The sequence below is a fragment of the Calidris pugnax genome, unplaced genomic scaffold (assembly GCF_001431845.1).
Source record: "Calidris pugnax isolate Ruff unplaced genomic scaffold, ASM143184v1 scaffold464, whole genome shotgun sequence".
NCBI lineage: Eukaryota > Metazoa > Chordata > Aves > Charadriiformes > Scolopacidae > Calidris > Calidris pugnax.
Genome location: NW_015091164.1, coordinates 12,109 through 12,474, shown reverse-complemented (window position 1 = coordinate 12,474; position 366 = coordinate 12,109). Strand labels below are relative to the sequence as shown.

The window sequence follows — 366 nt, the reverse complement described above, 5'->3', positions numbered from 1 at the left end:
GTTTTGGGGGGCACAGGGGTATTTTGGGGCGACTAAGGGATGGTTTTGGGGTGTCTTGGGGCACTTCATGGGGGATTTTTGGAGGTCTCCTGGAGCAACCTATGGAGTTTCTAGAGCTCTGGAAGATGCCCATGGACATCCTATGGGGTTCTATGACCCAGGAGGGGATTATGGGGGTGTCTTGGGGGTTTAGAGACCCCCTGACCCCCAAAACCCCCCCCTTTTTGCCCCATAGAAAGCCGACCTGGCGGTGGCCGCCTTCACCATCACGGCCGAGCGGGAGAAGGTCATCGACTTCTCCAAACCCTTCATGACCTTGGGCATCAGCATCCTCTACCGGGTCCACATGGTACGGGGCAATGGGGG

The 366-nt window shown here is 57.7% G+C and overlaps 1 protein-coding gene across 1 annotated transcript in view; it reads left to right on the top strand.

The window, feature by feature from the left end:
• Positions 1–366, top strand: part of LOC106898214 (glutamate receptor ionotropic, kainate 5-like) — a gene marked incomplete at its 3' end in the record, with an annotated part of 19,212 nt that overhangs the window by 16,155 nt on the left and 2,691 nt on the right. Inside the window, exon 7 of the mRNA XM_014959329.1 lies at positions 236–349. Coding sequence (XP_014814815.1) covers positions 236–349 — 114 coding nt within the window. The remainder of the gene's footprint in view (positions 1–235; positions 350–366) is intronic.